This window comes from Taeniopygia guttata, chromosome 6, assembly GCF_048771995.1.
Source record: "Taeniopygia guttata chromosome 6, bTaeGut7.mat, whole genome shotgun sequence".
NCBI classification, from domain to species: Eukaryota; Metazoa; Chordata; class Aves; order Passeriformes; family Estrildidae; genus Taeniopygia; species Taeniopygia guttata.
In genome coordinates, this window is record NC_133031.1 from 10,983,569 (window position 1) to 11,005,926 (window position 22,358).

Here is a 22,358-nt window from a genome sequence, read left to right on the forward strand (position 1 = left end):
GTTCTCTAAGGTTTTAATGGCAACCATGGGATTTATATAATGGCTAGGATCCAGATGAAAATCTTGGGCTAGGTCACTGTTGAAGTTTTATTAATGGAATATGCAAAATGGATGTTCAACAGATGTTAAAGGAGTACCTGAAATGTGTTAAGCATCTCTAGTCTTGACAGGTAAAGATCACTCTTTACCTGGGATTTAATTTGATGTGATAAAGAATTATTTGTGTAATAGGCTGTTCTGCAGGAAACCATGCAACCTATCTCTACCCTGGAGTTCTGGCAATGTAGAAAGGAGCTTTTAATTTTGATAAAACCATGGAAATTAGGGCATCTTATCAAATCTTGGGATGCTTGTGAAGAAGGGAACAGCAGCAGTCACTGTTCTGTGCAGGAACTCCAGTCTGATATGCTGTGCTGTAGTGGATGGTTTTCAGCCTGTGCCAGAGATGCATGTGTGGTTAGGCAGTGGAGTTTCTGCCCCAGGGACCTGGGCTCCCCAGCTGCTGCTGCTCCAGACATCCCTGCCATGTTCCCTCACCCTCTCTACCCGAAGCACAGGGATGGCTGTTGAGAGGGTGCTGGCTGGGATTGGCATGTGTGGGACGCAGGGATGGGAAGGCAGAGCAAGAAGAGGAAAGGGAATGAAGGAAAGGAGTACTCTCTCCCAAAATCAGGTATCAGTTTCTATTTTGTCTGCCTTACAGTCATTAGGCAAGATCACTAATTTTCATGCAGGAGGCATTTGTTTGAATGTAGAGGAATAAATGGACCCTCTGTATAAAATCCCACTACCCTGTGTACCTTGTTCCTATGAATTGAACTAACCTTACCTGTAGAATGCTAGCTGAAGTGCTACTTGAATGTAGGCATCTGGGCTAATCTTCTGTTTCTTAATGAATTCCTTTCCATAGTGCTCAAACTTGTAGGCTATAAAATCCAGATTTTCCACTGCCCTGGAAAACAAGCAGAAGGTAGTTACTATTGGGGTAGATGTAAGAATCTCATAGAATTGTTAAAGTTGGAAAAGAACTCTTAGATCATCAAGTCCAACCATTAACCTACCTACCTTGTTCACCACTAAACCATATTCTGTCCCATTTCTGTTTGCAAATAAAACCCAGAGATCTTTTCCTGTCAGTACCCTCCTAGAGGTGAGTGGTCTCCTGCTCTGCAGACAGTCCTGGCCTTTGGTAACTTGTTTGTGGTCAGTAATTTTTATTCATACAGATTCTACACCAGGCTTGTTATCTGCAGCTTTAACTGTAGCACCCAAGTCTGTTCATTTGAGTAAGACACCTTTAAAACAAACAAAAAAATCAAACCAAAAATCCAACAACCTCCCCTCAAGCTTAGTGTTTCCACCCCTGAAGCCTAAGCAAGGGTCTCTTTTGTTCTTCACAAATTTCTGAGACATTTACTGGTGTGAGAATTGGGTGCATTTAGGATGTGATGACAGCCCTAAGCTCCTTGCAAGATTCAATTCAACTATCTTTATTTAAAAACACAAAGGAGTTATTCTGCATCCTGAATATTCTCACTCATATGTATCTTTCTAGCCACTTTGAGGTCTTATATAATGCAACCACACTGGACATGGTTACAGCTGATCATACAGACAATGTGTTAATTCTCTACAAAGAGATGACTTTGTAGGAGCTATATGAATGTAAACAAATTCCATTCCTAAATTCAAATTGTTTATACAAACCATTTGTATTCTCCTGTCCTCTATATGTACCCCTATTGCCCTGGCTTCAGACAGAGTCAGCTCAAACCCAGTAAAGACATGAAAACAGAGGATCTGCATTGTTTGCATTCTGTGCGAATATGGGTAAGCTGTTTTTCCAGTGGTTTTTGGAGTACCTAATATTTACACAGAAGGAAAACAATGGTTATGAAATTCCTGAATACAGAGAAGTAGCAGGTCTTATCCTGCAGAGAGATGCTAAGTATATACATCTTGGTAAGAAAAGGAGGAGCAGGAAGACAGGAGGCCCCCAAGGAGAGAACCCATGCAATGTGCTGGGTCGTTCCCAGCTTGCAGTCATGGCTGAGAAAGATGAGGCATCTGTTCTACCTTTGGAGTTTTTCTGCTGCTGATGCCAAATGTGTCTGAATATCAGGGGAACACTTCCATCTTAGTCTCCGTGGAGCCGGGAGCTCGCTCACTGAATCAGCTCGGACTAATTTCTTGGAACTTTCTTTTCTGTTGGTATGTGAGACAGAAGTCATTAAGGTCACAGGAATAATCCATTTATTAAACACTGCTCTTTTAGCAGGTGAATTACTGCTTTTCAACCATTTAACATGTCTTAGTGCCCCTTTGCATCGGGAAATTTGCCACTGGCAGGAGCTTCCCAGGGGCTGGAATGTGTATAAAATGTACAGAAAGGGAACTCACATGTGCCTGAGCAGGTATTCAGCGCACTGCACCATTACAATGCCATCGAAAGGGGAATGTTCGCACACGGTCCCGCAGAGTCCGTCTCTTCCTACCACAAACTAAACCAGGAGAAGGATAGGTGCAACATACACAGTAAGTTATCCATGATGGAAACATGACAAAGGTGTTATCCTTCCCCTGTGGTTTTCTTATTGCTCATATCAGGAACTTCCTTGCCCTACAGGTCAGTGGGTGACTTACATATTTACTGCAGGAGACTTGCTTGTCCTGTGAAAGGTGTTGCACTGAATTCCTTTCATGCTGCTATTTGGGACTGAATCCTGTGAGAATGTAAATGTTAGCAATTCCAAATGGAATCTGAAAATTTGATTTAGCACCTGCTTTACGGTACATCAAACCCATCAATACAAAGACAGACCAGGATTCAACTTCCACTTTTGAGGACAATAAAACATCTGTATCTGGGAAATCCTTAGGAACCCATTTTATTACAAAGCTCATCTTTATTTGATAGCTTTCTCATAGCTTATTTTGAATATTTTCTTTCTAGATGCTTTCTTCATTTCATTTCCTTCTTATTTGTTTTCATTCTTAATTTCATTGTGTACACATGGCACTATTGGTGACAACCTGCTGCACTCCAGTTCTGTGATACACCCATGCAATTTGTAACTTCTGCATCTCATACAAAAGCAGATGTCTTGGTCAATACTGCAGCTTTCCTTCCTTTTTCTGGCCTTTTCCTCACACTTGTTTTAAAGTGCATTTGCCTGGACGTCACCCACTTAGCTCTCTCTTGCACATTTGTATCACACCTTGCCTCCCTGATTCCCATGAGATTTTCAGAGAGTGGACATGATGTAAAAAGTTCACCTGGACATTTTCTGAACCCTTACTGCAAAGGTGAGGAAGAATATGGAGAGAAAGAACAAATTCTACTGTGACAATGGCTTCCTAATAATCTGTGTTTGCACAAAAGGAAATGAGATCTTATTTCCCTAAGAATTTATCTTCACCTTTGAACTATTTTGGCCTGAATACACCTGGACAGATTCAGCTCTCTCTGTGCAATTTTATTTGCTTTCTGCTTCCTTATGATAGTAGACAAAAAGAAAATGTTGTTTATTCTCAACTGCTTGAAATATCTCAACACTTGACCCTGCAAATAACAGGGGTCTAACTGTTCTAAAGACAAGTGGTCTGTTCTTCAAAAGAGTCTGCTAATAATGTAATTTGCAGTGGCATTAATCAGGAATGATTACTGAAATGTATTTGCTCTTGGGTAAGTTGATGCAAGTGAAATTATTTATGGGAGTACAGAAGGGAGATGGAACAAAGAGCACAGTTGAGCTTATGGATCGAGATATTCTGGCCTTGGTCCGGTATAGATTGTGGGATAAGCAACTTTAGATATGAAAAGAAGAACTAGAAAAGTACAGCATATACAGCTGTTAAGTTTTTGAAACTATGTGGTTTTGTAGGGCTGCCAAATAACACATACAGTAGGCTGGCTGATTGCGTAACTAGTGGGAAATTCTTGCTTAAGGATGTAACTGCTTGGGGCTGTAACTGCTTGGGGCCACAAAAATACTGATCTGTGATAACAATAAAGTGCCTTCGGCTTCTTTTTGCCTCGATTTCTCACATCCCTCCTTCAAAGTCCCATCTCAGTCATGGCAATTATTTTAGGTGTTTCTCTTTTCATGTTGCTATTCTTAGATATGGCAAGAGCAAAAAGCATTATGCAAGCAATGTATCAGTCAGGGTTTTTTCAATTTTTCATAAGGTGTCAACATTGTTGACAGTTGGAGATTAATACATCACTTCACTCTGGGTCTATTGCAAAGTGTGGAAATAACAGTGTAATGCTTTAAAATATGACAATAAAATCTGATGGGGAAAATGGCTAGAGAAGTCAATACTTAAGGAAAATCTCAACAAGGATGCCATTAAATGAGTAAACAGTCTGCTAAGTGAGGATTTAAACACATGCCAAATTATAAGCAGTAGGATGTCAGGAAAATGGGTAAGAAGAGGATATGAAGAAAAATATTGTCCTTTTTTTTTCATTCTGGGATACTAGGCCAATATTTTCATTCCATTTGTTTTAGTGTAGAGTTTTTTTATATCCAATGTGTACCTTCTCATATATCTGAGTATCTATGTTATCTCAAGAGCAAAGGGCTGCTTTGGAAAAGGTGGAAGTGTCCCTGCTTCCCCTGCCTTGCAAGGGACAGCCTTGCTTACACCAAACCTCTCCAGGCAGATGCTGACACCACCTTCCCCTCTTTCTCCCACCTGACTCTAAGCAGTCCCCACCATAAGGCAATGTGCAACTAATGTCACAGTGCTGCAAGTTTCTTACCTGCATAGGTTTGTCATACCAACGATTGGCCCCATTTTTATGGTAGCCTCCTCCATGCAGCATCTGAAATGCCATGTTTGTGTTGTTGAGTTCCACCCCACTGGGGCTGTCCAGGCACACCAGGCATATGCACCGTTCAATCATGTCTAGAGAGTCACGGTTGGTGGAGTCTGGGGATAAAAGAGTGAAATGTTCACATCCTCTTACCTCTGAGTACAACACTGGCTGGGGAACCCTCTGCCTTGGAGGGCACTGAAGATCTGACCCTGACTCTGCAATGAGCTGGTGTCTGCAGAGATTCTCTCAGCAGCAGATCATCTCAGTGCAAGGGAACATTATACCAAGGCATTCATTCCTGTGTTAACTTTTGTAACGCTGTGTATCTCTCACACGATTCAATAATAACCACTTAATTTTTCTGCCTTTCATTTCCTTGAAGTAATTGTATTACAAAATAGATCTATTTTACTCTTAAAGCCAGCATTGCTTACTTATTTTACAAATAACAGTTACAGAGGACAGGTGGAAAATAGAAAACTTCAGAGCTCATGCTTTGCTGCAGTATTCTGCTCTGGAACATCAGAGCTTGGAGTGTTTTTGTGTTGTTCTCCCATGAAAATGCTCTTCAGAGCAAGGAACATCAGGATCTATGTTGATTTTGTCTTACTGTGTTAAAACCCTCTTTCTTGTCTGTCCTGTCTCTGATCATTAGCTTATATTGCCTACATTACATGAGGAAACAAATGTGCATGAGGTTTTGAGGTTTAGTTTTTGGACGTGGTTTTGCCAAAACCATGGGTTGCCATGTTACACTGCTCTCCTATCACTACTGTACTGCTGAATAAAATGGGCTTTTCTGGATCTCTTTCTGTTTCTTTTCCCTGTCTTGACCCTCTTACATGGTTGGATGACTGCAGGTATTTTTACCTTATTCTCAATGCTTTCCTCCTTATTTATGGTATATTTTTGTATTTCTCAGTTTCTTTGCCTAGCTCAGAAATGTTGCAAAGGTTCAGGGTTTGTTTGCTTCTGAGGACCAGTTTGAAGCATAGGAAATATTTAATTGTGGGCACTTTTTACAGTTCCTCATTGAAAAGACAGACGTGTGAAACTTATAACAAGAACTTGCTTCATTTAAAAACATATCAAATTATTAATTGTTTTAACAATTGTTAACAAGATCAAAGGAAAAAGAGCTTTCAAGTGTCAACATAAAATTCATTTTGTTCTTAACAGAGCAGCTTTCATCCTCTGGTTTTGTTAGATTTTGGTGTAAATGTAAACTTGTTTCAGAATGTTCTCAACAAAAGATATGACTTCAGATTGATCAAAACTTCTTTCAAGTCTAAGTAAACATACCCAAATATGTACTCAATTCAGAAAATTATTTTAGCCAAAAGAATGGAAAAATATTTAAAATTAAACAATTCTGATTTGCATTTGAAATATGGGGCCATTTCAACATGTGCATATTTTCAAGGTTTGCAAGTATTTAAAGTAGCTTGATTGTTTGAAAGAGCAGCATTTTTCATAGTAAGAAATAATGCACCTTTCCTGGAAAATAACATAGGTTACAAGGAGTAACATAGCTTAGCCAGGACCTTGAAAAAAAGCCCAGACACTTGTTACCATCCAGGTTCATTCTTCAGATGCTGTGTAGTGAAAAAGAGACTAAATATGCAAGAAATTAAAAATGTGTCAAGCGAAGGAGAGGCAAGTGGTAGCAGTGGGTGAGAAGGAAGAGGGGGAGCTGTGGCCTTGTGCAGGTTATGGTAAGGTACTGCCTATTGCTGTTTGGTGGCTCCTGCAAGGCAGCATTAGCAGCCAGGGCCCAAGGGACAGAGATGGTCAACCTGACCTCTTGCAGGTTCCCTGGGGACCAGGTGGAGTGCAGAGTGTGTTGTGTCCCCTTGCCAACAGAAGAGTCCGAGGGAAAGCAGCTGGAGCACCTGCCAGCTCCTACAAAGGCTTGAGCCAAGAGGTTGTGTTTGATGGGGCGTGCAGAGAGGTTGCTGCCCTGCAAAATGTGAACACCAGCATCCCTTTGGAGTGTCTTCAAAAGCATTCAGAAGCTTTATAAGAGAGAAGACACATCCCTGTCCACTTGGCTGTAAAGCTTTTCTTGTGTCTCACACTCGCAGGGCTGACTGTAACTGCGGTATTTTTTTCATTGATGATCCAGGTGCATCAGTACAAAGATTGAAAAGATCCTTGTGAATGGAACTTGCCCTGTATACATCAGCTTCTGGTGCTGGCAGACAGGCAGCTTTGAGGAAAAACAGCTTGGATAGTGATTTACAAACTGCTCACAGCTTGCTCAGCATTCTGCTTTCCGCTGTTTATATATATTTCATTGTGGCTGCTACCACACATCTTTGACAGATACGAAACCCTTAGTCTGACATATGGCTTCAGGGTATCTGGAGTCTAGGTATTAGAATGAATAAAATTAAGCTGTGCCAGAAACAGAGAAGAAGGGGAAAGATGCTTTTACAGAAGGAAACAGACATATCCAGAAGGCTGATCAAACACTGAAAAATTATCATGTGAAGCAGGCAACAAATTGCACAAGAACTCATGAACCATGACTTGGGATTGAAAAAATCTGCAGGAAGAGCTAAAACAAAGGAGAGTAAGACCAAGCCTAAAGCCTGCAACATATTTCTTCTTTTCTAATGCACAGTTGCATTGAATTGACCAGTCAGCTCTTGGTTAGTTGGGGTTTTTTTGAATTTAGTTGTAGAAAGGAAAATATGAGAAGACAGTTTTGAATCAAATTCAGATGTAGTATGCATGGGACTGTAGCCGGTCACTCCATACAGAATTCACTTCTTGTCCTTAGGAAGAGCGAGCTGGTTCTGCAGGCTGAAGGCAGTTACAATGCTGAGTGTGTTTATAAATCAGTGATGGCTGAGTTTATTACAATCTCTTGGACATTTTCTCTCCTAGAAGACCAATGCAGGTCTGTGGATACCATGGGTATAACTCCTTCGTAGCCTCTGCAAAGCACTGCACAGGTTTTCTGTCCCAAAGGGTTCTCTCTTGCCCTGCCCAGCACAGACCAGCTGTGGAATGACCTTTTCACCCACATTGCTTCCCAGGTTCTCTCTTCCTCTCTTATTCATTGTTGCAGGAACATTTCGCCATCACAGATAAGAAAAAAAAGGGCTGTTAATGATCATATATCCATGTGTAACAGCAATTCATTCACCTGTATAGAAGAGCTGTCCTAACATGAATAGTCTGGGATGGGATTCCTGCTTAGATTAGAGAAGGCTCACATCATGGTGCTGTGAGGGTTACTAGTGCAGAATCTGGTTTTTTTTCAGCTGCATAAATGAGTTGTTTGCCTTCTGATTAAAATTAATATTTTGGGGAATGCCAGGCAGTCTAAAAACACCATGGAGAGGGTTTTGCTAGTTTTTGTTGATTTTTGTTTTTGTTTTTCTTTTGGATGATGTAGGCATTAACACAGATAATTTTGTTGGAAGTTTCAAGGTATTTACTGTTGTACTTAGCATGATATGAAAAGAAATTATTAAGTGTTCACTTCAATTATCATTGAAATAAGATTTTTTTTTGTCTCCTCCTTTAAAAAGCAATTATGGGAAGAGAAGGAGAAAGCTTAAAGATGGGACTAATGCTATATAATATTGCTGAAATAATGGCCAGGACTCTCTGTGTGTGCATCTGTACCAAGTTTTATAAGCACAGATAAACTTGAATAAGAAAAGGGGAATCTTGCTTAGGAGGATAAACTTATTTTGAGACTATTGGCAACTTTTGTATATTCCAGGGCATTAGTAAAACAGCAGTATTTTCTGTGTCATTGCTGAACTGGAGATAGAGAGATTAGTTATATTTTCTTCAGGATGAAGAAGTAAATACTTATTACATGTAAAATGGCAAAAAGAGGGCATTTTTATCACTTAGCTTCAGGGTAAAATACATAAGGTGTGATGTGATATAATAGAGGTCACTAATCCCACCCTTTATTTTCATCTGTTTTCAAGTCTGACATTCAAGTCCAGAATGTGAGACAGCTAAATGCTGCCTGTAGGAAAAGAGATAGCAGTTCCCAGGTAATAACTGGTGCTACCTTTCCTAGATACTTAAGAATTGGTTGAATCAGCCCTGGTACCTTTTCCACTGATTAGAGAGAGTACACAACTAGATTCAATAGGTGTTTAACTTGCAAGTGCTTTTGTTTGATAGGATCAATAACATCAAATAGTTGCCAAAAGCTAAGAGGATACATCATTCCTACAGGTACAAAATAGATATGAAGAAAGAGACAAATCACAAAATCTGACATAATGTAATTTATGTGATGAAAAACAAAGAATGGAGTGAGAGTTATTACATGGCATAACACTTAACCATACACAGCCAAAGGGTCAAGCTATTTCTGCTGCTCCCCTGGCAACACACATCTTACAGAGTTTCCTACTGCTGGAAAAATTCAGCAGTGGGGTTGCACATTCAGTCCTGTGTTTGTTGTGATGTTTGCTCTCAGCAAAGAAAGGCAGTGATGGTGAGGAGGAAGATGATGAAGAGAAAGCTGGGGTTGCTGCAGCTAACCTTTCATAAGGGTCATCCTGGCCTCTGCCCACTCTGTTCTTCCGTCTGTTGTCAGCAGGCCAATTGGAGGCAGCATTTCCTCTTCATTCTCTGCCATTTTTGCTATCTTTTGTAACTGAGTGAAAAGATCTCCCTCACTGAGACGACGGAAATTAATGACAACATCCAAAACAAAAAACTGCAAAAAAATTACAGAAGTCAGAAGATCAGTCAGAGGTGGGTTGGACCCCTTGTGGTCCAACATTTTGCTGTCACCTGGGTAGGTGTTGAGATGCTGAAATCCTGCCCAGAGGGCCAGGCCTGCATGCAATACAACACAAAACCATTGGGGAATGAATGGCCCAGGGCTCGCCCCTCCTGTGTTTTAACACCAATATAATGCCAGTTTCTGTAGGGAAATTATATTGTGTGTTGGACCCAAATAAAGTGTACACTATTTGAATAAGCTTAAAAAAACTTGGAGAGATAAAATCAGGTAGTATGTAAGTAATTTTCATGGTATTATTTGTTTAGACATAACCCAGAGAATCTACAAAATTTCCTGTGTTTCCTGGAAAAGCAGAAAGCACTTCACTGAAAGCTACCTCCTCATTCTAAGAGCACGTACAGGCATGGCTCCAGTACTGCAAATAGCCCAGCTGGTCTATAAGGTACTGTGCCCAGGAAACAGAGTCTGCTGCTCCCTGGTAATTACTGGTTGGGGTAGATTCACTCTAACACTTCAGTATTTCTGCCTGCATCTGTGCTAATTTCTTCAGTCATAGCTTAGGGCCCCTCCATGGTGTCTATGCCATGCATAGGTGTGATGGTGGTATAGTTGCCATGAACTTGACTGTGCCAATACTTGACTGTCATGAGAAGAGCATTTCCAGCAAATGCACTCTAATTGGATTATTTTTATTTTGTGATTTCATCTGTGTTTATTAAACATTTTTATTGGAAAGAGAAAGCAAATAAATTCTGTCACATTCCTCCTTTCTGCATCATTGTACTTGGAACATAATATGGGCCAAGGACAAAAATGCTGCAGAAGCATCTCTTAGAAATATTGACTGCAAATGCTTGCTAAGAAGTGAGCTCATAGAATGCTAATTGCATTTCTGAACAGAGATTAGATTAGGCTCTTCTGGACTGAATTTAAGCAAATTAAGAAATATAGAAAGGTATGAAAAAAGAAAACCAATTTACCTGATTGTTACAAGCAACAATGATGTGCTCTGGTTCTGGCATTACATTGCTTTTCTGGGCCACGAGGGTATCTTTGGTAAGTCCTGGAAGACGATAGGAAGAAAAGAGTCCATAGTATTGCTTCATGCAGAGAGGATGGCCAGACAGCTGTCCACGAGAAAAATCAGTCGGTAAAGTATGGCTGCAGAGAAGGAGAAAAACAAAGCCAGAGGAAAAGAAGAGAGACAGAAAGGAAAAGAAATCTTATCTGTCCTTTGTTCTGTTACAATTAGATCAGGTATAACACAAATTGAATAATAAAATGAGATTACAGTATAAGGGAAATAGACGAATTCCCATACCAAAGTTAAATACATCATTTCTGGCAGCTTCATGCATATTCATTAAGCAATTGCATTATCATCTAGTGGAAATGGAAATGACAGGTTACAAGCGGCTTTGCAATGTGCATAGGAAGGCAGCCTAGATGGGACCCTGGAAATTTGGCAGGACAGAAGTCAGCAGAACAGCTGGGAAAGACCAGCACCTCAAAGAAAGAGACTGATGAAATTCCCTGCAAATCACAGAAGTCATGTGCTGTGCTGACTGGTCAGAGTGTGTGTATGAGGGTCTTGCTTGACAAACAGGAATGACTTGGGCAATACAGTGGGAATTTCTGTTTTCCACAGGTACTCACTTTTGTGCTAATTTTTACTTACACTCATGGAGTAATATGTGCTGAAATTTTTTTTTTTTATTGGAAGGTAGGTGAAACCAGCATCTCTTTAAAAGTTTCTTTAGTGGCCAAGGAAAAAAAGAAGAATTATCACAGTCACAGTTATGATTATGGATTGTAAAATGCCCTACTGCAGCAGGAAATAGTGGTGGTGCTGGTCAGGAGAGGCTGCAGAGACCACAGGAGGAAGAAAATCTTACAGTGCAGAGATTTTTTCTTCTGCAAAAGAGGACTAAGCTTCCAACTTGTCAGACAGGGGGGAGGGGTAAAGAAGCAGGCAAGGTTTACTCTCATATAGCTTATGAGGGGTAATGTTTTATCCTGGTTTATTTTGCTTAACCGTGTCTTTAGAACTGTTGCTTTAGGTGCATAATACATACATGACTTGAAGGATCATGTATTTCCCATGTGTTTTTATTCAGAAAGTAACAAGATCATAAGTAGCTTATTTTTACTAGCTACTGAGTCAGCATTTCTGTGGTGAGACTTCCCTCCCCTGCTGGGATGTGTTATTTCTCTGTGGGGAGGGAGGTGGGACAGTGCTGCTGTAAGTGGAGAGTGCCAGGAAAGGTGTGCAGGCTGTGTAACCACAGTGCTGCTGCCCTTTGGGTGTGGGGAGCACAAGATTCCTCTTGTGTTCTCAGTAACTCTGTTAGGCAAATTGTCTGTGCCCTTTTGGGCTGCACTGTGCCTGCCAGAGTGATGACTGCCAGCCCTCAAAAACCATCCTTCTTCAATCTGTTACACTGCAGGAATACAGCAGAAAGGGCATAAAAAATTGCTGAAGCACTTGCCCTGAAGCATGCTGGAGCCCCAGCCCTTCCCCATGGTGGAGAGGGGCAATACAGTCCAGCTTTGTGCTGAGAGCAGCCTTGAATCAGAAGCCCTGTGGCTACTCAAGCTCTCCTTCCAAGCCACTTACGTGTCCAGTAAAGCTTTGTAGTCTTGCACTCCTGAAATGAGATTGGCAGCAAACCTGCAAGTAGAGAGAAGTGACATCAGTCTTTTGTCATTTGGCAACACTGGGCTGTTTCTGGGAGACAAGAGGAAAGCCTGAATGATTGATGACACGGCATAAGGAGAGAAAGTCTTCTGGCTTGCCAAGAAGAGCTCCCTGCCCCCACCCAAAACCTAAATTAATTCATGTCAAGAGAAATATAAAATCCTAGAGACAGTCCTTTCAAATGGTTAAACAGACTACCACAGGAGGAAGCCTGAAAGTGCTTATTTAGAGAATGGGAGCAGAGACTGAATATTTAATAGAATCCTCACATGGGTTTCAAAATCCATACTCACAACCCATCCAGTCCTAAAGTACTTTCTGTCCTAAACAGATATTCTTTTTGCAGAGCTGTGGACAGGTGTATTTTTTCCTGATATTATCCGTTTGCATGGCATTAGATTGGGAGGCTCTGAGAAAAATATTTCCTTGTTAAAGCATGTGCATTAGAAAATGCAAAGTGGAGTTTTTTTGAAAGCTGTGTGCACAATATATTTAGCCAGTAATGAGTGGAAACATTTATAGTTATGTTTAAAGTAAAGTAAAAAGATGCATTAGCTGTCTATGCAAAATGGTAAAATAATGCATATTTGTTTCAAGGTTCTGGCTGTTTTATAGTAGCATAAATTCACATGCAGTTAATTATTTCAGTAATGAGCAGCTAGAGAGTGCTAAAAGCAAAGAGGAAAATTGCACTATATGAAGGTAGATTTTTACTGTTTTAAAAGGAAGGATGTTTTGGCAAAGGCTGAAGAATGGAATCCTGTTTTAAGGGTGTCTGGAGAGGTATATTCTGTGCTTGGCTATGTGCTTACTTTCTCACTTTTTATATGATAGTAATTGCCCACAACAGCTCAAAGTAGAAAGATCAGATCAGAGCTGAGACCGATGGGCCTGAAGGAAGCAGTATTCTTGGTGAAGAATGATTTCTGAATTCTTATTCTTAGATCCCCTGTGTTTCTGGTGCCCTTTTGTGCATCTGAGAGGGGCAATTTAATGCCAGCATGGCCTTTTCAGTTTGCAGGGTGGCTACGAGTCACAGTGAAGCCATGTTAAAGATTATTTCCCTTGAAACTGTGTGTCAGAAATTAGTATTCTTTTTTTTTTTTTCATTGCAAAGTGGTTTGCTTGAATCACGTACAGTAAAAAGCTTTGTAAACATTCCTTAAAAATATAAATACCTTGGCATTTTTTCATTCAATGAATGTAATAGTAATAACATCTTTCTTTCTGAATATCAGTATGAGTTATCCCAGAAACACGGCCCTCAGTCAGCAGGCCTCATAGGAAATAATTTTAATGGCTACAGCCCTTATTTTTTAATGAAATTTTATTGTCTTTTTGCAAAGGCCGTACATTTAAAATATCCTTTCATTTAGCAAAAGCTGCAAAGTCGTAATACATTACCTCAGCTGGTCATTTATGTCCTTGAAATGCTGACGAGCAAAGGTAATTGCGGGGCTGGAATTGACTGGAAGAGCCAGGCGGTTGTTGAGGTACATGTCATCCAGCCAGTAGTTAAACACCTGAGGGAAGGGGACACAATGTCTTAGAGCTGCCAACAGCACTCAGGAAAGCAGTCTGGGGGGTGAGGGGACAGTGCCTGGTGCTCCTGGTGTCAGCCATGGGCTCTGATTAATGGAGCTGCTGAGCATTTTCAGTCTGGGCTCTGTGACCTCAGCTCAGCAGAAGTCAGCCACAATTCCATAATCCTGTTTCTCCATCAATGGCAATTTACAGTGTGTTCCATTAAAAACTACACAAGCTCCAGATTGTGGTGCTTTGGGTATTTTGTTGTTTGCTTCTCTCTACAACCAGAAAATGTTTGAATACATGTTAACTCTTGCATGGCAATTAGAATATGTTTAAGAGAGGATCACAGTTTTACTAGTGATGCCTTTTCTCGGGGGGCTTCAAATATTTGTGAATGGTGCCAAGATGCTCCATTGCTAGCCATCAGATATTGTCCTGTAGCAAGACAGAGCAGAGAAGAATTTCCCAATCCTAATAGTTCAGTTCTGCAGAGAGTGGAACGCGGATAGGGCCCCTGGAGAATTCCCTTTGTGTCCACTGACACAAAGGCAGATTGCTGATTCTTGACCCAGACAGACCCACATTAAATTTCGAACAATTTTTATTGAAAACACAGATGAACAGCGACTGCATTCCTTTATGTCTGAGCAGAGATTGAAGAATCATTATTTGGAAAATGGAGGCTTTAAAAGATCATAAAAAGATCAAATGGCCTTTCTGAGAGGGCAGGCTTTGCATATGGTAACTATAAACAACAAGAAAATTATGCAAAAATAATTACAAATGCATGCATCAGTTGAAAAAGTTTTCCTCTGAGATATTTCATTGCTGTTAGAACAGATGCTTCCCCCACAGTCTCTGGAGTCTTTGGGGGAACATGCTAGAGATGCACTCCTGGCAAGTTAAATTCCAAATAAAGCCATTTCTAATTTACCTTAAGAATCAGGTATTTATTTTAATAACAAGTATTTAAAACTGTCACAATTTCAGAGAATACTTATGCATCCTTCCTGTGTAATTTTCATGCTATAAGTGTTCAAATGAGCTGTTATCTTCTGGAATATTATTTCCTATCAGGAACACTATTTAAATACTGGTTAGTTTAACCACCACAAAGTTCTGTGATCACAATATGAAAAGAAGATTGGACAGCAGTTTGTTCACAAATTAAGCAGTGCTTTTAAAATGGAAAGCACTGACAACACTGTATCCTTTTCCCCCTGACTGTAGCAGCAATTTACTGGAGTTTTTTGGTGTGTCACACGAAAGGGAGAAATACAATTCACTGACATCAGTAACAAGCCTGCAGGGTTTCACAGAATCCATTGAATCATTTTCCTTGTTGGAATGGAAGGACTTCAATAAAACTCTAATTTTCAGCTGCCATATTTTAACATGGTTAATGAGGGCAGGATGAACTGTGACCTTGTGGAATGGTAAAATCTACTTTAGCTGTGCCTTACCTAATTTGCTTGCCTTGGGAAGCAGAAAGCTGAGCTTTTGTAAAAGCAAAGGTCTCAGCATGGTCTGTGTGATAGATGTACATGTGTATACATGTATGTGCATATTTGGCAAAGTAACTACTTCAGGGTAACTGCATTGGTATAGTGTGACAATGAATGGCAAATAATAGTTCAATTTTAAAAGACTAATTCCTATAATAAAGTATTCCATTCCAGAATAATTGGAGTGGATCAGAATTTTGTGTAGATGGCTGTGCAAGGCACTTTTAAAGCCCTATCAGAAAGTATTTTTCATTCTAATAAAAATTCTACATCCTGTTATTTAAGGCAAAGGAAGGAATTGCATCCAAAAGGTGTGTTTCCTACAAGTGTTGTGACACTTCTGTGCATGAACCTGAGTTGAATGAATGTCCTCATTAATGTCAACAAACTGCTGATCTGAAAACATAATAATGACATGGATTTTGACATAATTTTAAAAATCTAGCCTATTACTTCTGAAATATTCCTTTATCAGACTGACCCCTGTTTGCATTGACCTGCTGAAAGAAAACAGTAATTGCATAAAGGACATCCGAAAGAACTTGTAAATAAGCATTGTGAAACACAGCAATTATTTTTCCACTGCATTTGCTTACCCAGTTTATGGTCTTTTCACTTCTTTCCTCAAGCATTTGCTGCAAGGATTCCCCCAGGCCTCCTGCAATTCCAAATTTCTCCACGATGGCCTTGGTCTTTTTAAATTGCTCCTCTGGCACCAAGTGTTTCATGCACTGTAGGTACATGTGTAAGGTCTGTTGCAGTGGTGGAACAGGAAGTTTTGGCACTTCCTAATCATTAAAAAGAAGTATATATTAGTGAGTAATTCTACTTGTTTCCAATCTGTCCTCTTTTGTTTTCTTATTTTTTTCTTTTGTTGTTGACTAATATGTTACATCCCTTTAATTTGTAAAGTAATACATTTGAGAGGCCAAATTTACTGTTTGTAGGCTTTCAAATGGATAGAGCAGTGGACTAGTGGAAAATTATCGAGGACACTATTCCTTGGTAAAGATTCTAGAAATCCTAGGACAAAGAGGCACGATGCAAGGAAATACCCTGAACTAAGCTCTAGGAAATCTGCAAATACATTAAAAAATAATAAAATAATATCTTAATGGTATTTCATTAGTAAATAAGTTGTGATTAGCTTTTGGTTAGTAAAACCATCGGTTGATACTTGTCTGGTTGGTAATATGAATAGTTATACAATGATAGAAGTAGAAAACATGCAGGTATACCTGTTTATTAATACTGACTATGTACAGTCCTCAATAAGCTTGTACTTTACCCTGCCAAACCTCTGCTGTCAGTCAGTCTGGACCCCCCTCCGAAAGGCTTGATAAAACATTTCTGTTTATACTTCCTTTATCCTTACCCTGTTTGGAGCAATAGTATCTGGGAAGAAAAGAGTTCCATGCTGTCCATGCAATAAAGTTTCCTTTGTTTTTTAATGTAGAATTAACCAAGTGAAGTGTAATTAGTCATTAAAAAACCAGAGCAATTATTGGGACACACAAGACAGATGACGGACTTTGGACCTGGTTAGCATAAGAGATTTGATCATCAGGATGCCTTGGCTAGAACAAACAGAACTTTGAGGATTAAATCAAGACTAGCTGAAGATTAAATCAAAACTTACCAAAAAAGAAAATTACATCAAGACTTCTGCAAGTAAGAGGTGTTGTAAAATGTATAAGTTTGTTTATGGGATGATTAACCCAATCATTGTACTAAAACATTACTAGCCTTCCTAGAATAGTATATAAGCATATCCACAATCAATTTTGGATTCTGACCAGCTCTCAGTCTCCCATTAGTTTCTCCATCGCTGATAACTGGTGCTCTGTGTGAGGAGAAGGAACAGCCTATCTGGCTGCAAACAGCGAGGCCCCGGAACTGATTGTGACGGTGAGAGAACCACGTTTGGGCCCACAATCACCTGTCTGCTGTGACGTGACAGGTGAGCCAGGGGAGCTAAACTATGGGATGGAACATGTCCAATGAGAGAGACATCGATGAAACCATCGATGGTTTCATCACCCTTCTAGGCAGGCATGGCTCCCCCATCCTAAAGCGCGACCTTAAATCATTTTTACAATGGGTGTCACACATGCTCCCCGACACCATCCCCTCTGCTTCTGGGACAAGGCTGGTGTAATACTCTACAACCTGGCTATGATGCCTAGCCACGAGCCAGAGCTATGAATGCTTCCTGCTTTGAGGGCAGTCATGGACATGATTAAAAAGGAGAGAGGGAGCGAGGCAGCTGGCGAGGTTACTGCTGAGACGGTCCCAATGATTAACCCAATATAACCATGCCAGATCGAAACCTTCCCAAGTCCCGCTCCCCATCCCCTGTCCGCATGCCCTCCCCGATGAGCACCAGGGATAGAGCCTGGTCACCACCTCCAGTCCCACCACCACACCACTGGTGATCCCAGAGCTGCCAGACGCTTATTGCTTATGCAGCAGACACTGACTCCAGCAGTAAAGGGGAGCTGGACCCTTTCGACCCCAGCCTGAAAAAGATACGGACTTATTCCCTTCGGGTATGCAAAACAATTGGTTACGAATGAGCAAAAAGCCCTTAAGCCTTAAGCCAGTGTCAAACTTTGACACTGCTGCAGAAATCTTTTTGGTCCCCATGCGACTCAGCCTGAGGGCGGGAAATCCACGATAGAAGCCCCTAGGTCACTTGGAAATTAAGGAGCTGTGCCATACCGTGGTGGAATGTGGTCTGGGGTCCCCTTACTTTTGTAATTCATTAAGAGCAACTTTTACTACTTGCCTCATGAGTCCTCATGACGTTAAGTTTTTGGCAAATCTTTTGCTCACACCAACACAATATACAATATTTATGGTGCAATGGAACAAAGGACTGGAGAATTTAATTACAATGTATGCAGGGCTTGCAAGCCAAGCCCTGGCTGCCTTAAATATTGACCACCTTGCAGGGGAGGGTGGGGAGGGTATACCAATCCTAATGGCCAAGCTGCCTTACCAAGAGAAGCCCTGGAGACACAGCTCGTTTGGCATTTCTTAAGGTTCCTGATGCCAAAACCCCTCAACAGTCCTTCATAAATATCAAACATGGTCCACAAGAGCCCTATATGCAGTTTGTGGACAGATTAAAACAAACACTGGAGAGACAAGTCAATAAGTATCAAGCAAGGGAAGTTACACTCCTCAAGTTGGCCATAGAAAATGCCAATGAGGATTGTAGTTGCCTTTTGAAATCTTCACCTTCTGAACCTGAGCCCACTTTAATCCAAATGATACAAGCATGTAACCACCTGGGAATACTACAACACACCACGGAAATCACCTATCAAGTCATGGGGCAAGGCATAGTGGATGATTTTGCTGCCCTGAAATTAACCCCCGGAAAGCAGCTGGTTTGTTTTGGCTGTGGGGAGTCTGGACACATTAAAAGAAACTGCCAAAAAACACAGAAACCCAAAGCCCCAGGTATATGCCCTTGCTGTTGGAAAGGTCCTCACTTTGCTAATCTATGCTGCTATAAGTTTCATCAGAATGGCCAACCTTTGCAGGGAAACTCATCTCGGAGCGCGGAGCAGCACCACGCGAAGTCACAAATCCCACAGCTGATGCAGCAACCAGGAGCAATGCCAACTTCCAACCAGCCCTGCTCCTGCCCGCCGGACAACTCTCGCTGAGCTACGTGCAGCCACCCCAGGCAGCACAGGACTGGACATATCAAAGAATATCACAGTAACATTACTCGATTCATCTGTTCATTTGCTTCCCACAGGAGTTTTCAGACCATTGGGACAGCGTATGCAGGCTTTGATCATAGGCAGATCATCCACGTGAGTAACAGGGTTGTTTGTTCTCCCTGGGGCTATTCACCCTGACTTTGTTGGGGAAATTAAGATCATGGCTTGGACTCCTCAGCTGCCCTGTGAGGTCCTGGCTGGGAGCCATATTGCCCAACTAATACTTTTTAGCAGGACTCCTTGATACTGGAGCAGATGTGACTCTTATCTCAAAAGGCCAATGGCCCACTGACTGGCCATTACTGTCTGTGCCTCAAATGCTGTGGTGTGGGTGGGAATAGTCAGAGCTTGTGAAGACAACACTTCGTGTACATTACAGGGCCTGATGGGCAGATTGCCACAGGTAAACATTTTGTGCTGTCTGTCCCCTGAGGGACACCTCACCTTAGTCAAACCAGTTATGTTTTCAGTTACTTGCTTTTTAACTATGTATTTTCTTTTGAATTTTTGGGACAGCTATTAAGTATATATATATATATATATTTATATATATATAACTAATTTTTTACCGTTTTAGCCTTCAATGTTTTTATCCCATTATTTTTATTAAATCTCTTGAACTTAAATTTCTCATACAAGCAATCTTTAAAAGCTGCTGCAGGGGGTGCAGCCCCCCTGCCTGGCACCAGCATGGTCTAACCTGCTTGGCATGCTGAAGTTATAGCACATCAAAATACCAATCGATGCTACATACTATCTGAACTCTGTTACCATTTACCTTTAGTAACTTGTGATTTGTGATTTCTAACAGGATTGTTACTAGAAAAATTCGAAGGTGCTTGTGTGAAAGTGGTATCTTCCTACTTATTAATAAAGTAGCAAAACTGCATAGTTCACTGAGAGTAATTGGATAAGTCATAAATTCAAGATTCCTTAGCTAAGATTCAAGACAAACTTTGAACTTTATTTGTAGTAGTTATTTGAGACTTAACTAGAATTAGTATATAGGCATCCACTGTAGGCTTTATTAAGTGCTTGCTTTTTACTTCATAGTTTCAAAAAGGTAATTTTATTGTAAATTTTTCAAAACAGTTGTTATTTACCTTGATGTTTAACTGTTATATGACAAATCTTCAGTAACTCTTTATAATAACAGAGTTTAAATGAGTTAATTCTCGTTAAGATTAATTTTTGTTTAGTCTCAGTGATGTTTACTTTAAGTTATTTTAAGTATATTTTTCTAATGTTTTACTAAATTAAGCTTTAGTGAAGTTGATTTTAAGTTTTGTTGATGTATACCTGTTTAAATTGTAAGACATAATTACTTTACTATACAAATGAATAACATAAAGCCTAAATGAATTTCGTCAAAATTTGCTCATTTAAATTATAAGATACAACTATTTTGTTATAGAAATAAGAACAATTTGTGCTATTTTATTTTTATAAGTAGTACTGAGGAATGGGTAACAATTTCGTATTATGACTGCTATCAGTTGTAATCCGTTTAATGCTTTTTTCTTTTTTTGTTTTGCTACTATTTAACTAAAGATAAATGACAAAGCCAGCTGATTTACAAACCTCCACATATTGTTGTATAGCTATTTATAAGACATATATTATTTTTCTAGCTACTATTACTAAGAGGTTTTTAAAATATATTAAAAAGTCTCTTCCAGTTAAAGCCTGGACATTGGCCATGTCCTAGTCTTAACTAGTAGAGAAATATACCAATAAGCCCAAGTGTTTTCTACATCAAAACTATACTCAAGTCATTCTGACTTGCCAACTTTGGACCTATAAATGCTAAACCTCCTTTTAAAGTGAACTTGGTGGGCTTACCCAGAATAGTTCTCCAAGCCCTCACTTTAAAAAATGAAGCTTGCCAATTGCTACAGACTCTAAGTAATAGTACAATATTTGAGAAATTGATAATGCATTATTTTAAACCACCATTCTATTTTTCAAGTGCTACTAAATGTATATATTATCTAATTTATTTTTACTTAGTATAAGTTTATTGTTTTTATTGTTCTATGTTGCCTTCATGTTCATAATGAGAAATACACATGCTGCCAAAACCCAAAAAGATTAGGGGGAACATAGTTCCTCCAGAACTGTACACAAATATTTACACAAAAAATTTTTAAATCAAATCAAATTTGACCCCTTACCCTCCTGAAGCGCCCTTGGAACCCCAAGAATTAGAGCCCCTGGGTTCTGTGAAAATGGATTTTTGTGTTAATTTTAAATACAGGGGGAAAATTAGTCTTAAACTTTAAAAATGTTTCTCCCTATCACCCTGTGTATAAGAATCCAATCTTTTCGTGCAATTACTCTTTTTGCAATCTTTCTAAATCCAGTAATGCCCCTCCTGTGGCTGCCATCAGGAATGTTTTTACTTTATAAAGATCAAACCTGAGACTTTAGTGGCTAAGGTTTTAGCTAAAAGATTATTTTTAAGATGGGTATGTATGTGATGATTTTCATAATAACTGTATTAATCATGATACCTTGCTTGTTTCAGTATATGCAGAGATTAAATGATAAGGCCCTTAAATGAGTGATTTTGCTTGAAAAGAGAAGGGGGAGATATTGGGACACACAAGACAGATGATGGACTTTGGACCTGGTTAGCATAAGAGATTTGATCATCAGGATGCCTTGGCAAGAACAAACAGAACTTTGAGGATTAAATCAAGACTAGCTGAAGATTAAATCAAGACTTACCAAAAAAGAAAATTACATCAAGACTTCTGCAAGTAAGAGATGTTGTAAAATGTATAAGTTTGTTTATGTGATGATTAACCCAATCATTGTAGTTAGACGTTACTAGCCTTCCTAGAATAGTATATAAGCATATCCACAATCAGTTTGGATTCTGACCAGCTCTTAGTCTCCCCATCTCTCTCTCTCCATCTCCAATAAGCAATTATAGGAGCAGTAGGAAAACAAAGCAAGGAGGTAATTCATGAAAGACTGGGAAGTTGCAAGAGGCTGTGATGCTCTAAATGTGGTTCCTCAGGGAGGGAGCTGTGTTGCCTAGTTGAGAAATGGTCATCTAATGCAGCTGTGCTTGTCCATTAGTGATTAGTGTAGGCCATAAATTTTTGGAGGTTTTATTTTTCTGATTTGATTTTTGCCCGTTGCCTCCTAAAGTAGGCAATGTTCAGGTTTTTTTTTGCTAGTTCTTGCTGTAATGGACATTCATTTTAGTAGGATTGCAGGCCATAGTGTGATTTTGGGTGGAAGAAAGGATTAGCAGTTACCTGCCCCACCTGCTGCTCAGAGTTAGTGCATGCAGGGAGGGAGGGCAGGGAGGAAGTGCTCA

General features: G+C 39.9%; 1 protein-coding gene across 1 annotated transcript in view; it reads right to left on the minus strand.

Moving 5' to 3' along the window:
- The window catches only part of CHAT (choline O-acetyltransferase), a 39,078-nt gene that overhangs the window by 12,694 nt on the left and 4,026 nt on the right, over positions 1-22,358 (minus strand). The window contains exons 3-11 of the mRNA XM_002190917.6: positions 15,887-16,078; positions 13,660-13,778; positions 12,175-12,228; positions 10,538-10,718; positions 9,350-9,527; positions 4,769-4,938; positions 2,401-2,501; positions 2,077-2,205; positions 830-952 (exon numbers count right to left, since the gene is read on the minus strand). Coding sequence (XP_002190953.5) covers positions 830-952; positions 2,077-2,205; positions 2,401-2,501; positions 4,769-4,938; positions 9,350-9,527; positions 10,538-10,718; positions 12,175-12,228; positions 13,660-13,778; positions 15,887-16,078 — 1,247 coding nt within the window. The remainder of the gene's footprint in view (positions 1-829; positions 953-2,076; positions 2,206-2,400; positions 2,502-4,768; positions 4,939-9,349; positions 9,528-10,537; positions 10,719-12,174; positions 12,229-13,659; positions 13,779-15,886; positions 16,079-22,358) is intronic.